The sequence below is a fragment of the Plecotus auritus genome (genome assembly GCF_963455305.1).
Source record: "Plecotus auritus genome assembly, chromosome: X".
NCBI lineage: Eukaryota > Metazoa > Chordata > Mammalia > Chiroptera > Vespertilionidae > Plecotus > Plecotus auritus.
The window spans coordinates 11,586,811-11,600,077 of record NC_137784.1 but is presented as its reverse complement, the minus strand read 5'-3'; the positions used below and the strand labels follow the sequence as shown (position 1 = coordinate 11,600,077).

At 43.3% G+C, this 13,267-nt stretch overlaps 1 protein-coding gene across 1 annotated transcript in view; it reads left to right on the top strand.

Moving 5' to 3' along the window:
• ADGRG2 (adhesion G protein-coupled receptor G2) overlaps positions 1–9,342 on the top strand; it is a 121,583-nt gene extending 112,241 nt beyond the window's left edge. Inside the window, exons 28-29 of the mRNA XM_080653297.1 lie at positions 2,978–3,130; positions 7,583–9,342. Of these exons, the coding sequence (XP_080509423.1) occupies positions 2,978–3,130; positions 7,583–7,767 (338 nt within the window). The 3' untranslated portion in view covers positions 7,768–9,342. The remainder of the gene's footprint in view (positions 1–2,977; positions 3,131–7,582) is intronic.
• Positions 9,343–13,267: the final 3,925 nt, after the last annotated feature.

Below are 13,267 nucleotides of genomic sequence, written 5' to 3'. Positions count from 1 at the left end.
TGCATGATTACCACCCATGAATACAACCTTTGTAGTACTGCAAAATCTGGTTGCACAAGATCTATATTTAGAAAACGGCAGTAAATGTAGTTTAGTCATTTGCATGGATTTAAGAACCATGAATCATCACAACATGGTCAATATGTTCTTAAGACAGTCCTTGGCTCTGAAGTACTACCTAATTCAGTGGATATACACTGAGTGGCCAGATTATTATGATCTCTGAACACATAATAATCTGGCCACTCAATGTATATCCTATCTAATAAAAGAGTAATATGCAAATTACCCATCACTCTGCTACACCCACAAGCCATGCCCACCAGCCAATCAGGAGCAAGTATGCAAATTAACCCAACCAAGATGGCTGCGGCCATGGAGAGGGCAGAAGGCTTGGGTTTCCCTGGCAATGGAGGAAGCCAAGCTTTCCGCATACCCTGGCCTGCCTTGGCCTCCACTCAAGGCTACAAAGTTTCAATTATAGAAGATAAATAAATACCAACAAAAATGGCAGCAGCAACGGAGCTGGAGAGAGCAGGAGGCTTGAGTTATCCCCAGTGATGGAGAAAGCCAAGCTTCTGCAGCCCTGGCCTGCCTTGGCCTCCGCTCAAGGCTACAAAGTTTAAATTATAGAAGATAAATAAATCCCAACAGAAATGGCTGCAGCCACGGAGCAAGCATGAGGCTTGGCTCTGCTCAAGTCTACAAAGTTTCAATTATAGAAGATAAATAAATCCCAGATACCAGGGTCTCTGTTTGGGTCGCCGGGGGGGGGGGGGGCGTGGCCGGCCTGCAAACCACCACAGACCCCTCGCCCAGGCCGCCCCATGCTCCAAGGGAACCCCCACCCTGATCCGGGACACCCTTCGGGGCAAACCAGCTGGCCCCCACCCGTGCACCAGGCCTCTATCCTATCTAACAAAAGAGTAATATACAGATTGACCATCACTCCAACACACAAGATGGCTGCCCCCATGTGGTCAAAGATGGCTGCCCCCATGTGGACACAAGATGGCCACCACAAGATGGCCAGCAGGGGATGGCAGTTGGGAGGGACCAGGCCTGCAGGGGAGGGCAGTTAGGGGTGACCATGCCTGCAAGGGAGGGCAGTTAGGGGTGACCAGGCCTGCAGGGGAGGGCAATTAGGGGAAAACAGGCTGTCAGGGGAGTGGTTAGGGGGTGATCAGGCTGGCAGGCAGAAGCGGTTAGGGGCAATCAGGAAGGCAGGCAGGCGAGCAGTTGGGAGCCAGCAGTCCTGGATTGTGAGAGGGCAGTCAGACATCCCTCGAGGGGTCCCAGATTGGAGAGGGTGCAGGCTGGGCAGAGGGACACACCACCCCCCCGGGCACGAATTTCGTGCACTGGGCCTCTAGTCCTATATAATAAAAGGCTAATATGCAAATTGTCCCCTCAACCAGGAGTTCGACCAGCAGGCAGGCCAGCCAACCGCCCATGTCCCCTCCCCCTGGCCAGACTAGCTGGACCCCACGCATGCACGAATTCATGCACCGGGCCTCTAATATATATATATTAGAGGCCCGGTGCACAAAATTCGAACACAGGGGTGTGTGTCCCTCAGCCCAGCCTGAACCCTCTCCAATATGGGACCCCTCAAGGGATGTCCAACTGCCCGTTTAGGCCTGATCCAGGTAGGATCGGGCCTAAACGGGCAGTCGGACATCCCTCTCACAATCCAGGACTGCTGGCTCCCAACTGCTCGCCTGCCTGCCTTCCTGATTGCCCCTAACCGCTTCTGCCTGCCAGCCTGATCACCCCCTAACCACTCCCCTGACAGCCTGATTGATGCCTAACTGCTCCCCTGCCAGCCTGATTGCCCTTAACTGCCCTCTCCTACAGGCCTGGTCACCCCTAACTGCCCTCCCCTGAAGGCCTGGTCACCCCTAACTGCCCTTCCCTGCAGGCCTGGTCACCACCAACTTCCCTCCTCTGCCGGCCTGGTCACCCCTAACTGCCCTCCCCTGCAGGCTTGATTGCCCCCAATTGCCCTCCCTTGCAGGCCTGGTCCCTCCCAACTGCCCTCCTCTGCTGGCCATCTTGTCGCGGCCATCTTGTGTCCACATGGGGGCAGCCATCTTGTGTGTTGGAGTAATGGTCAATTTGCATATTACTCTTTTATTAGATAGGATAGAGGCCTGGTGCATGGGTGGGGGCCAGCTGGTTTGCCCTGAAGGGTGTCCCGGATCAGGGTGGGGGTTCCCTTGGGGCGTGGGGCGGCCTGGGCAAGGGGCCTGTGGTGGTTTGCAGGCCGGCCACGCCCCCCGGCGACCCAAGTGGAGGCCCTGGTATCTGGGGTTTATTTATCTTCTATAATTGAAACTTTGTAGACTTGAGCGGAGCCAAGCCTCCTGCTCACTCCGTTTTTGTTGGGATTTATTTATCTTCTATAATTAAAACTTTGTAGCCTTGAGTGCAGGCCTGGGCTGGCCAGGGCGGCAGGGAAGCTTGGCTTCCTCCATTGCCTTGGAAACCCAAGCCTCCTGCTTGCTGCAGTTCCGTGGCCACAGTCATCTTGGTTGGGTTAATTTGCATACTTGCTCCTGATTGGCTGGTGGGCGTGGCTTGTGGGTGTAGTGGCAGTATGGTCAATTTGCATATTACTCTTTTATTAGATAGGAGATATATATATATATATATATACTGAGTGGCCAGATTATTATGTGTTCAGAGATCATAATAATCTGGCCACTCAGTATATATAGACATAATCAAATTAACTTGGCCTTTAGTTCCATGAGAATATATGTTACTTTTAATCAGGTAGTCATTTAAAGGACAAATATATATATAGCCTTAAATGAAAATACATGTTATCACACCAACTTGTGAAATATATGAGTTCTCTATAAGATCTGGAAGTGGGAGATCAGTTGCTAGAACAAGTTACACTGTGATCTGTCTCTTGCCTTTGAGTTTCAACATTCCGCCCTGTTTTTCCATAATGCTCATTCTACTACAGACTGGAGTAAAACTGCTACTAATGGTTTAAAGAAGCAGACTGTAAACCAAGGAGTGTCCAGCTCTTCAAATTCCCTACAGTCAAATAGTAACTCCACCCACTCCACCACGCTGCTAGTGAATAATGATTGCTCAGGACTTGTGAGCGGGAATGGTATGTATTTCTCAATATAGTATTTCTCAAGCTAGTGTTTGTTTTATTAAAGTATTATTATCTTATAATGACACTTTTGCTAAGCAAAGTGAGCAATTACATATATGGCAAGTGGGTCAAAGTGTGGTTACCTTATAAAATATAAAGATTATTAATCCAAATGTATTCACTTTAGAGCCAATACCTGGACAACTGTGTTTTTTTTTAAGATTCAGTTTTTTTATGATGGGAATTGATGACAACCTAAAAGTTTTAACATTGAAAATCCTGATTTAAGTATTACCCAAAGACTTCTGTGTTAAATCTGAGCAAGCAGTACCTAAAATAATTGATTAAATTATATCAATTTTACTTTATCTATAGTCATACACATCTTTGACCCTTTTAAACCTTCCTATTTTTCACTTGTCATGTTTGTTCATTATTTTCCACAATGTAGCTGCCTTGTGACAGTGCCCAAATCCCCACAAATATATCAAATACTGTAACCAGTATTGGTGACAACATATGTCACCAATATATGAACAGATTATTGCTGCTACACCTGGCTTACTCATTAATTCTGACACTTCTAGCTAAAATTTCCATTGCATTTTCTTTCATAGGACTGTATTGTTTATTACTCATAAAAGCTTGTCTTCTTTGGCTTCTTAATATATCTTCTGCATTTTTATAATAACTTAAATGATGCTTATATACTTTCTCCTTCCCTGGAGATTTTGCCTTTATTCATTGTTTTAGGATATTAGTTATTTTCATGATGAATTCAAATAAATTTGTGAGTAAGTTCATACATACACCTACCAAATAGTTTTCCAACCTCCCGAAGATGCCTCTAAGTTGAGGTTTCTCAACCTTGGCACAATTGACATTTGGAGCTAGATAAGTCCTTGTTGTGGGGGACTCGACCTGTGCATTCTGGGATGTTTACCAACATCCCTGGCTCCACCCACCCAATACCAGTATAACTCTCCCCATTCACCCCCAGTTGTGACAATTAAAAATGTCTTTAAACATTGGGAAATGTCCTCTGTGCGGGGTGGGCCAGTAAAATCCCACCACACTCCTACCCCACCCCATCATTGAGAACTATCCTATCTAATAAGAGTAATATGCAAATTGACCATCACACCAAGACACAAGATGGCTGCCCCCATGTGGACACAAGATGGCCACCACAAGATGGCCAGCAGTGGAGCGGTGTTGTGGGAAGTTAGGGGTGACCAGGCCAGCAAAGGAGGGCAGTTGGGGGTGACCAGGGCGGCAGAGGAGGGCAGTTGGGGGAGACCAGGCCAGCAAGGGAGGGCAGTTGGGGGGGAACAGGCCAGCAGAGGAGGGCAGTTGGGGGAGACCGGACCAGCAGGGGAGGGCAGTTAGGGGGACCAGGCCTGCAGGGGAGGGCAGTTGAGGGGGACCAGGCCAGCAGGGGAGGGCAGTTGGGGGAGACCAGGCCTGCAGAGGAGGGCAGTTGTCCCAGTGGGATCGGGCCTAAATGGGCGGTTGGACATCCCTCAAGGGGTCCCAGATTGGAGAGGTTGCAGGCTGGGCTGAGGGACACCCCCCCATGCATGAATTTTGTGCACCGGGCCTCTACATATATAAAAGGATAAGTGACCGACTGTACATCCATCCGACCATTTGACCGACCAGCCAGTATACATGACGCGCACTGGCAATCCTATATAATAAAAGCATAGTATGCAAATTGTCCCCTCAACTGGAGTTCTTCCAGGAGTTCAACCAGGAGGTAGGCCAGCCAGGGGAAGGGCACTGGCAGGCGGCCAGGGGAAGGGAGAGAGGCCCTAGCCAGTGGCAGCAGGTGGCTGGGGGAAGGGAGGGAGTACCCGGCTGGCAGCTGCTAGGGACCCTCTAGTTTAAAAATAAATGTTGACTAGTGCATTCACAATACATATAAAGCTCTCACTGGCACCGATCTAGCATTAAGTGTTTTCACTCTTGATGTGGTGTACAGAGAGATATTAGAATAAGTTTAATCAATTTATCAGTCATTGTTTTTATCAATGTTATTTTTATATCATGTTTTTGTTGTTTTTATATGTTTTTGTTGTTTTTATATCGTCTTTGTTGTTTTATACCATGTTGTTATTGTTTATTAATCACTTTATATATTATTTTCATACACATTTTACTAATTTTCTTTAATCTCTGACACTTCTATTATAGAGAAAGGGAGAATAGCAATATTAAAATATTTTGTATTTTAATTTTATAATACTATATTATATATAGTATTTTGACATGTAAATTTTTGCTGTAATTACTGCACGAATCTTTCTTCTAATTAATTTCCTTTCAATGTGTGTGAATCCATGCACCCAGCCACTAGTTGCTATATAAGATGAGAAACTGCTGCCACATGGCCTTAGCTCTTTACTATAGAGACTGGGGGAGAGCTCTGGCCTCTATGCTAAATGGCTATCTCAGCAATGACTCAATGTAGGTAAACAGAGTAGAGGCCGTGACAATGCTGATTCATAAGTTATTATGACAAAGCAAGTTCAAAGTAGACAAAGTAGACAAATCAGAGGTGCGAGGTGAATCCCAGTGGTCGGCAAACTCATTAGTCAACAGAGCCAAATATCAACAGTACAACGATTGAAATTTCTTTTGAGAGCCAAATTTTTTAAACTTAAACTTCTTCTAATGCCACTTCTTCAAAATAGACTCGCCCAGGCCATGGTATTTTGTGGAAGAGCCACACTCAAGGGGCCAAAGAGCCGCATGTGGCTCGTGAGCCGCAGTTTGCCAACCACTGGCCTAGCCTATCAATATGTTGCCATCCTTCAGGGAAGCAGCACAGTTTGCACAGCTGTCTAACATGGCTGATTTGACACAGCTATTTTTGATGCCTGATGATGAGGGTGGGGTTGCATTTTAGGCCACCAAAATCGCCAAGTGTTTAATACCACATAAAATGCATGTCAGATAGATATCCCCGACTCTTCAATCTGCACATCAGGATCTGGAATGGGCAAGGGATGGGATAGGCACTTTCAAAAATTCTGGAAATGTAATGCTTTATTTTACCAGGTAAAATTGTTCCTGCACCAAAATGTCTCAAATCAAAATGCTTAAATCAGGACAGCTGCCTCAGCTATGTCAGAGATGGAGCTGTGTTAACAATATTTATCATGTAGTTCAGGGGTGGGCAAACTTTTTGACTCGAGGGCCACAATGGGTTCTTAAACTGGACCGGAGGGCCGGAACAAAAGCATGGATGGAGTGTTTGTGTGAACTAATATAAATTCAAAGTAAAGGAGCGGAGGGGAGAGCAAGAGAACCGGATAGAACAGCCGGATCTGGCCCGCGGGCCGTAGTTTGCCCACGGCTGATGTAGTTTGTGTGAATATTACATATTTCAGTTATGGGCTGCCTTAAAGGTTTGTGTACCAACAGCCATCTCACTTGATACACGGGGCCACAAGCTCAGTTTGGAAGAAACATCACGTGTTGACTCCATCACTTCTGAGCCATTTAACCTTAAGCAAAGCACTTAAATTTTGAAACCTTAGTTTCATCATCATCTTGAGATGGAGATAATAATTGCACTATCCGGTAGGGTAATAAATGACATAATATTTATAAGGTTCTCAGCACTGTTATCATTATCATAGTTATGGCATGAACTAACAAATTGGCTTATTATTCAGCTTTCCACGTTGTCTTCTAATGGTATAATGGTCAAAAGGAAGCTATAAAGTAGCCAGAGGGTCTCAGCTGCTGTGCATGTCCCCTCGCCCCCTCTCCCCCACATACACAATTCAGGGTCATTTTGGGGTCGGGGAGGCCCAGATCCAAACCACAGTTTCTGAATGCCCAGCTGCTCCCTGGCCTAGACTCTATCGTTGGAATTGGTGGTTTCCCCTTGGGAAATCAGGCCTATCCTGGTCCAGTCAGAGGGGCTGCTTTACTAGTCGTTTACAAGAAATGATTTTTTTTCTTGCCATAACTGTTGTCGCTCTGGATTTCTCTGGTACAAAGTTTAATTTTATAGGAAGCTTAGGGAACCAAGAACCTTGTAAGAGGACATATGGGAATCTCTGTTAACCTTAACCTTTTGGGGTAGATCAGAATATTATATTAGGTTATATTAAATATAGGCTACCACTTGAAGTCAATATACTAGTATGTTCAACCAGAGTTAGGAAACGGGCCCTTTAAAATCAAATATATTGTTTTGTTTCATATTTTGAGCATTTCATTTTTAAAAACAGCCATAGAGGAAACATTCTCCAATTCGTTTTGCTCACTTTGAGTGGCCTTAGGGAAGGAATGAAAGTAAATAAAATATTATAATATGTCATGAACATTTTTAAGACATTCTATGTGTGTGTGTATATTCTTAAGAATAAAGTGATGTTGAAGATTGTGTGTTTTTAAAATGCCTTCTGTGGATACTTCATGACACCAATTTTGTTTTTCATTATATAGGGAATGCTCCTTCAGAGAAGAATGGTGTTTCTTTCAGTGTTCAGAATGGAGATGTGTGCCTTCATGATTTCACTGGAAAACAGCACGTGTTTAATGAGAAAGAAGATTCCTGTAATGGTAAAAGTCGTATCGCTCTCAGAAGGACTTCAAAACGAGGAAGCTTACACTTTATTGAGCAAATGTGATTCCATTCTCTGAAATCAAAGCATGATGCTTGATAGCGTGAAAATGTCCATTTTTACCTTTTCCACAATGTGAGATGTATGAAAATCAATTAATTTTATACTCAGCAACTTCTGGAGGAGCATAAGCTAATTGAGGGCAGTGGTTACAATTGGAAGAGAAAGCCAAGACATTTTGAGACATTTGCAACTTGGTTTCTTATCCTTCATTTTAAAAGAAGATTGGTTTTAAACAACTTCCTAAAGATTCGTTTAAAGAAAATATAAGTAGTTCATTTCCAGCCACATTTTAAAGAGGTTAAGTTATGTTATCTTTGATAACATCATATAAAGCAACTGTTGACTTCAGCCTGTTGGTGAGTTTAACTGTGCATGCCTTTGTTGTAAATAAGCTAAATTCTAGTGACCCACACATCAGCAATCTTACTTCTACATTTTTTGTATTTATTTTCTAGTGTGTAAATTTATTTCCTTGTAGAATCATGGTTGTGTTGTTGTGTCTAATGTGATAACGCAAAACAAATTTCTTGCTGGTTCACTGAGTTGTAAAACTCCTTTTGGAGATTACACATGGGATGTGAAATACAGAAACTTCGTTCAAATCAAGAAATAATGATGCCAGCCAAACTGGAAAAAATGTAAGCAGATGGTGCCACAATTAGCTTATACAATGCCTTTGAACAAGTTTAAAAAAAAAGGTACCCCACTAGACAGACACAGCCCCATGGGCTCATGGTTTGGCAGAGTGGGGGCCATATTTTAGCCCCACTCACCCACTAGGGTGCACCCTTGTACAGGGTGTAAATTGTATACACCAGGAAACATGGCTTCCACTACCCATCTCCTGGCCTTGTCCCTAATCATTAAATTATGGAATCTGCACCAAGATGTTTAGCTTAATACCATGGCCACGGAGAGGGATGGAAGTATAATCTAGACTAGACCATATGTCAGGAAAATCGTGAATGGGGAGGAGATACATACACTGCCTCTTCTCAAATCCCCAGAGCCTTTCAGAAAAGGGGAGTAGCTAAGGATTACTTTTTAAAGGAGATGTATATAAAGAAAAAAGTCATATTGCTGTTCTTTAAAAAGCAATTGCATGGTACTTTGTTGATTGTTATGACTGGTACACTGTGGCCCAGCCAGAGCTATAGTTATTTTTTAATAAGAGCTCTAGTCTCAAAAAGTGTAGTGACAAGGGGGAATAGCTATTGGGAATGGTGAACTATCCTGCAATGCTATTATTTTCATATGTATCAAACCCTTATTGCTCCTAGTTATAGAAGGTCTATCTTGCTTCCCACCTACAGCTGTGTGAGCAGTGCCTCAAGTGTGTTCTTATTAGGAGCATTTCAAAACTCTTTAATCAAAACCTTTTAGTTGAGTCTTTCACTAAGGTTCCCTTGCATATATTTCAAGTGAATGTTGTATCCCAGATTAACCACAGTAATAATGTAATATACTTCTATGAGTGCTGATTTGCCTTTGCAATATTTCTTCACCAATTTATTTAATTGTCTTGTATTTATATGTTAAAATTGACCAAAATATTAAATTGACAAAATAAATTTTCAGCCTGGCTGGCATGACTCAGTGGTTGAGCGTCGACCTAAGAACCAGGAGGTCATGATTCCATTCCCGGTCAGGGCACATGCCCAGGGTTGCAGGCTGGATCATCAGTGTGGGGGATGCAGGAGGCAGTCGATCAATGATTCTCTCTCATCACTGACGTTTCTATCTCTCTATCCCTCTCCCTTCCTCTCTGAAATCAATAAAAATACATTTAAACCATAAATTTGCAGTTAACTCTTTTAAGTTTGAAAGCTTTCACAAAGAGAAAACATTTCAGGTTCTCTCCCTGGAGGTGTGGCATGGAAGTAGAAGGACAGCCCAGATTAAGATGACCATAACAGTAACATTCTTTGGCAAACAACAGGCACACTGTGATTTCGAAGTTAGAGCAAGGTTTATTCTGTCTCATGAGAATCACTTTCTGATTTCTCTCATTTTCCTCTTATTCTTTCAAGCTTATCACTTTAACACAGCGGTTCTCAACCTTTCTAATGTCGCGACCCACAGGTTGAGAACCGCTAGCGGGGTCGCCTAAAACCATCGGAAAACACAGATATTTACATTACGATTCATAACGGTAGCAAAATTACATTTATGAAGTAGCAACGAAAATCATTTTATGGTTGGGGGTCACCACAACATGAGGAACTGTATTAAAGGGTGGCGGCATTAACATGTTGCCATTGGCCCACATGAGCCCCACATATGGATCCCCTCCAAGTGCCTGCTCCTTTAGCATTGAACAGTAGGATTTCAAGAAGGACAGGATTTGGGGTTTCTGGAGACCTGATTCGTATATGAGAGCCACAAATGGGGAAAGCTGGCCTCAATCACAAGAGGTCTCTGAGCAATCTCTCCTTCCACAATACTCAGCAGCTTCAAAGACTATTGTTGAGTATTAAGGGAGATGGTGAGACACTCTAGATTTGGGGGGTAAGGTCTCCGAAACCAAATCTGAAGCAGATTATGTAACCAAAGTGTACACAGCAGGATGCACAATGTCTGGTGTCCTTTAGATCCCACCCCCCTTATTTTTCCTGCTGTGTTTTGTGTCCTTAAGTCAAATTGTCTTGTCTGTTTGTTTTACTTCAGACTGATAAGGGGCGGGACAGAGAATGTTCCTGAGAAGCAGCCTCCTTTGGGTTTCAAATTGGTCCCACAATCTGAGACTCTACTGAAGGAGATAGAGGTGGTACCAATACGAGGAGGGGAGGAATGTCACAGGAGTGGCCAGTATTTGAAATATTTCCTCAGAACATTCAAGAAGTTTTTTCCCAAAACACACTGCAATCATTAATTCCTAAAGTAATTCTATTAACTTCAATGAGCAGCTCTCGGCAACAATGGTGAGATGGCTTCATTTGGGATACTTGGTTGTGTCTAATGAGGTTACCTAGGGGACAGGTTATTTTGTTGAAGGCCATTTTGAAAAAGAGCTAATTTACTAAAAGGGCGCTTTATCAAGTGGAGTTGTATGTTGTCATTTTGTCTCCATAAGAGCATTTTAAAGACTATTCCGTTTATCTCTGCCTCAGCTCCTTGCTGCTATGGTTGGAGTCTGAATGACAGGAAAAAGGAAAGTCTGGTCATATGAACATAACTTGGAACAGGTAGAATTCTTATCAGCATTTTCTTTTTTTCTTTTTACCTCAGTCCTAGGTACAGTATCCAAAAGTTAAGGTAGACAAAAATTGAATACATTGCTTGAGAATATGTTCTTTTAAATACATATATTCTTCACTGTGAAGAAATCTTATGCTCCCTGATGTTTTCTCTCTTTACCTCTCAATCTCAAACTAGCTATAGGAAGCCGGAGCAGTGATGAAACACAAAATTATTTCCAGTCAATTAAAGTTAAAGCGCCATAGAAATAACTAAATTTGGCTAATTGGCTATTTTCAGCAAATTGGTCCAGAATGGACGCTCTCCTCTGTGTCAAAGATAGAATGCCTTTTTTTTTTTAATATATTTTATTGATTTTTTTTTTTAACAGAGAAGAAGGAAGAGGGATAGAGAGTTAGAAACATCGATGAGAGAGAAACATCGATCAGCTGCCTCCTGCACACTCCCTACTGGGGATGTGCCTGCAACCAAGGTACATGCCCTTGACCGGAATCGAACCCGGGACCCTTGAGTCCGCAGGCAGACGCTCTAGCCACTGAGCCAAACCGGTCAGGGCAAGAATGCCTTTCTTTAAAGTCAAAGATCTGAACCCGCTAAGAGAAATGTTTATTGGTTTCTGTTTTGGATGCTGACATGTGGTTCTCTGGGAACTTCCTTGGCTGAAGTCCCTGGAGCAAGACAATGGGTAGATACTCTGACTGGAATCAGAGAAATCAGACATGCTGTTACTCCAGGATCCGGTTCCGGGTTTTCACCTTTATGAAGATCATGAACCAGCTTCAGAAACAACAACATACCCCATCACATTCCATATTTGATTCTTTTTTTTTTTTAAATATATTTTATTGATTTTTTACAGAGCGGAAGGGAGAGGAGGGATAGAGAGTCAGAAACATCGATGAGAGAGAAACATCGATCAGCTGCCTCCTGCACACCCCCTACTGGGGATGTGCCCGCAACCAAGGTACATGCCCTTGACCGGAATAGAACCTGGGACCCTTGAGTCCACAGGCCGACGCTCTATCCACTGAGCCAAACCGGTTTTGGCTATATTTGATTCTTGACAAAAATTTGAGAAATGATCAAGAAACAGGTTTCTACTGGATCCCAACCAGATAAAGGCTTCATGGATATGGGGACCAAGATGTAGAGGTGTTGTATCTCAGGGACACAAGGATACTAAAACATGTCTCATTTTTATATAGCACAGCTTCTAGTCCAAAATGAATCTAGTCACTAAAATTCACTTGAAAATTTAAAAGCTAATAAGTAGTAGTCTTCCTTCTTGGTTTTATTCCTGAATTTCAAGCTTATTGAAAAATATAGCTCATATGATAATATACATTGACGCATAGACCAAAACCGAAGAATGTAGGCTGGGTATATGCCAAAAAGGGTGTATATGTGTAAAGAATGAGATCAGGAAACTGAAAATGTTTCTATACTGGATGGAGAGGCCAGGTAATGAGCAAAGGTCATCGGTTATTTATTATGGCTGCAAAATGGACTCGAAGAAGCACTCAATGTGAGCAAAGCAGTAATGAAAAGAAGCAATGATCCCAGCTCTTAGATGCAGAAGAATATATGAGAGTTCTAGTAAGAATACATATTCAGATTCCAAAAGAGATTTAATTGGCGATAACTTAATGTCTAGTTTTATCTACCCCTAGACCAGGGGTGGGCAAACTTTTTGACTTGAGGGCCACAATGGGTTCTTAAACTGGACCGGAGGGCCGGAACAAAAGCATGGATGGAGTGTTTGTGTGAACTAATATAAATTCAAAGTAAAGGAGCAGAGGGGAGAGCAAGAGAACCAGATAGAACAGCCGGATCCGGCCCGCGGGCCGTAGTTTGCGCAAGGCTGCCCTAGACCATAGTAAATTCTGCATGGAGGTACATCACATGAATTGCTGCATAATTTAAGAAAGTTATCCAATGGACCTGGAGAACATTATGCTAAGCGAAATAAGTCAGTCAGAGAAAAATAAGTATCACATGATCTCACTCATTTGTGGAATATAATGAACAACATAAACTGATGAACAAAAACAGATCCAGAGACAGAGAAGCATCGATCAGACCGTCAAACCTCAGAGGGAAGGCAGGGGAGGGAGGGGGGGACGGGGAGAGATCAACCAAAGGACTTGTAGGCATGCATATAAGCCTAATGGACACAGACAACAGGGGGGTGAGGGCATGAACGGGAGTGGGGTGGGGGTGGGGGGAATGGGGGGATAAGGACACATATGTAATACCTTAATCAATAAAGAATAAAAAATAAGCCCTGACCGGTTTGGCCCAGTGG